At 64.0% G+C, this 2,497-nt stretch overlaps 1 protein-coding gene across 1 annotated transcript; it reads right to left on the reverse strand.

Moving 5' to 3' along the window:
* Positions 1 to 536: 536 nt before the first annotated feature.
* LOC309668745 (GSK-3-binding protein-like) lies at positions 537 to 2,214 on the reverse strand. The gene has a single exon (XM_082479232.1). It carries the CDS (start codon positions 2,112 to 2,114, stop codon positions 1,512 to 1,514), a length of 603 nt encoding a protein of 200 aa, XP_082335358.1. The 5' UTR covers positions 2,115 to 2,214; the 3' UTR covers positions 537 to 1,511.
* Positions 2,215 to 2,497: the final 283 nt, after the last annotated feature.

The raw sequence follows: 2,497 nt of genomic DNA on the forward strand, positions 1-2,497 counted from the left end.
GGAAGCTATTCAGAATAGGTATTAGAATTTAATCATCACCAGCATCAAACTCTATGTCTTACAATTTTTTTTTTTTTTTTTTAATTGCTGCCTAGACCTCTCTCCCCTCCTTTCTAGAGTCTCTTTTTTTCCCCTCCCTCTCCCTGGAGAAAGAAAAAAAACCCAAACAAGTAACCAACACAAGCTCTGTTCCTTCCCCAATACAAGATACCGAATTTTGCTTTCAGTATGATTTGACTTCTAAATTCCAGCAGCCACATTCTTGGCTGCTCAAAGGGGCGTCTCGCGGCTTACGAATGAACACTGCTGGCAAACAAAGGGGCTCAGTTGCATCTCCGTGCATTAATAACCGGTGTCCCACTGCATCAGACTATGCGGATTGTTGTGGGGATTTTTTTTTTTTTTTGTCTGCAAAATGGAGATCTCGCAACTGAAAGAAGATAAGAGGAACGTGCCTACTGGAACATCATCCACGTAGTTTTGTTCTAATGAACCAAAATTCACTTCCCCTTAACAATGAGACACAGACCCGAAAATAAAAACAAGACCACGTTTATTCAATACAGACAGGTTAATTAAGACAGTAAGTCCTGTAAATCAGGAACACATTTCAAACACTCCGGTACGAAGTGCATATATTTAAAATCAACAGCTGCATCTTGTGGTCGAGCCATTGAGTTTGTCGGGGACGGGTGGATTCAAGGGCTGTTTTTTTCTCTTTTTGGTAGAAAAAACTTGTTTCGGCTACCTTATGTGAACAATGCGTCTCAGGCTCCATTCACTCATCAGGCTTTACAATTATAAGTCCAGCTGCCTTCCAGCTTTGATATTCACATTTTTTTTAAACTGCTTCATACAGTCACAACGGGAAAAAAAATAAACGTTAAAATAATAATAAAAAAACCCAAACAAAAAACAAAACAAAACACAAGCCTGCCCGGGAGGGGAAAGGAAACACCTCCCGCCGGGGTCAGCCAGAATTATTGCAAATGGCTCCTGGGAGACGGAGCCCGGCGGCGGAGCAGCCCCGCGGTGGCCGGGGCACCGGCGGCGGAGGGGTCCGCGGCCCCGGCCGGGCTGCCCCGAGGGCCGAGGAGGAGGAGGAGCTCCCGGGGAAGGCAGAGGAGGCGGCGGGGGGAAGGGGGGGGGGGGAAACGGGACACGACAACAACAACGGCTCGAGCGGGCGGCGTGCACGGCCTCCGCCGGTTGGGGAGCGGCGGGGCCCGGTGCGGCGCCGGGGGTGACCTTGGAGGGGGGAACGGGGGGAGACACGACACCCGCCCCACCCCAACCGACACCAACCCCGCCCGGTAGCGAGAGGTGGGGGGGGGGGGGGAGGGGGGACAGCCGTCGCCGCCGCCACCCCGCCGCGGCGGGGGGGAGACTTACATCGCGGCGGAGCCAGCACCGCGCTCCCGCAGTCCGCTCGGCGGGGGGCCCCACCGCCGCCGCCGCCCCAGCCGCGCTCCTCTGCCCCGGCCGCCGCCGCCGCCGCTCGTCCCCGCCGGCTACTGCAGGGGCTGCACCGCCGCCGCCGCTTCGGCCGCCTCGCCGTCCGCGCCGCTGCTCCCCGCCGAAGCGCTGCCGCTGGAGGCCGTAGAGGCTGCCGCCGCCGCCGCCGCTGCCGCTAGCTGCAGCCGCCGGACGGCTTCTTTGATGAGGTTGCCGGAGAGGATGAGCTGCTGCAGCAGCCGGTGGGGGTCCTCCTCCTCCGCCGGCCCGTCGCCCGGTCCCGGCGGCGGTTGCTTCCTCCGGCGGGCGGCGCTCCGCAGCCAGCCCCGGCCGCACAGCTGCTTGGTCACCCGCTGCTGCCCGCTCCTGTCCGGCCGCGGGGGTTCGGCGTGTTGCGAGTGGGCTTGCGGCGGGGCCGCCCCCCGCGGCGCCAGCAGGCCGCCGCCGCTGCAGCGCGGCGAGTAGGGGGCGGCGCGGTCGCGGGCGCTGCCCGGCCCCAGGTGCTTGGGGCCGCGGAGCGGCGGCGGCGCCCGCTGAGCGCTCAGCTGCAGCACCTCGCCCAGCTTGGCCACCAGCGCGTCCACCTCCTTGGAGCCCGCCTGCCCCACCGCCACCGAGCGCTCCAGCAGCAGGAAGCGCTCGCCTGGGCGGCACGGCATCTCGTCCGGCGCCCTGCCGTGCCGCGCCGCAGCGGGACCGGGACCGGGGCCGCCGCCCGCCCGCCGCCCCGCGCGCACGCGAGCACACGCGGCTCCAGCGGCTGCGGTTGAAGCTGGAGCTCGGCCCGCTGGGGTTGGTTTGTAAACAATGGGTGACGCGGGATCCCGGGCGCCTCCCACTGCGCTGGGCGGGGGGGGAAATCCCCGCCACTGACAGACCGACGCGCTCCCGGCGCCGACACCCCTCCACGGCGGGTGGGAGCGACCCCTCGCCGCCGTCGCGAGGGGTGCTGCCGCGGCGGGAGACCGCCGAACCGGGCGAGGCCGCCCCGCAACGGCCGGCCGCACCGCCGCCTCTCCCCCCCTGTCTGCGCGCCGCGTGG

The sequence above is a fragment of the Vanellus vanellus genome, assembly GCF_965231255.1.
Source record: "Vanellus vanellus genome assembly, chromosome: 2".
In the NCBI taxonomy this organism is placed as follows: domain Eukaryota; kingdom Metazoa; phylum Chordata; class Aves; order Charadriiformes; family Charadriidae; genus Vanellus; species Vanellus vanellus.

Coding starts and splice junctions, on each gene's coding strand:
- LOC309668745 (XM_082479232.1), bottom strand. CDS start 2,114: ATGCCGTGCCGCCCAGGCGAGCGCTTCCTGCTGCTGGAGCGCTCGGTG.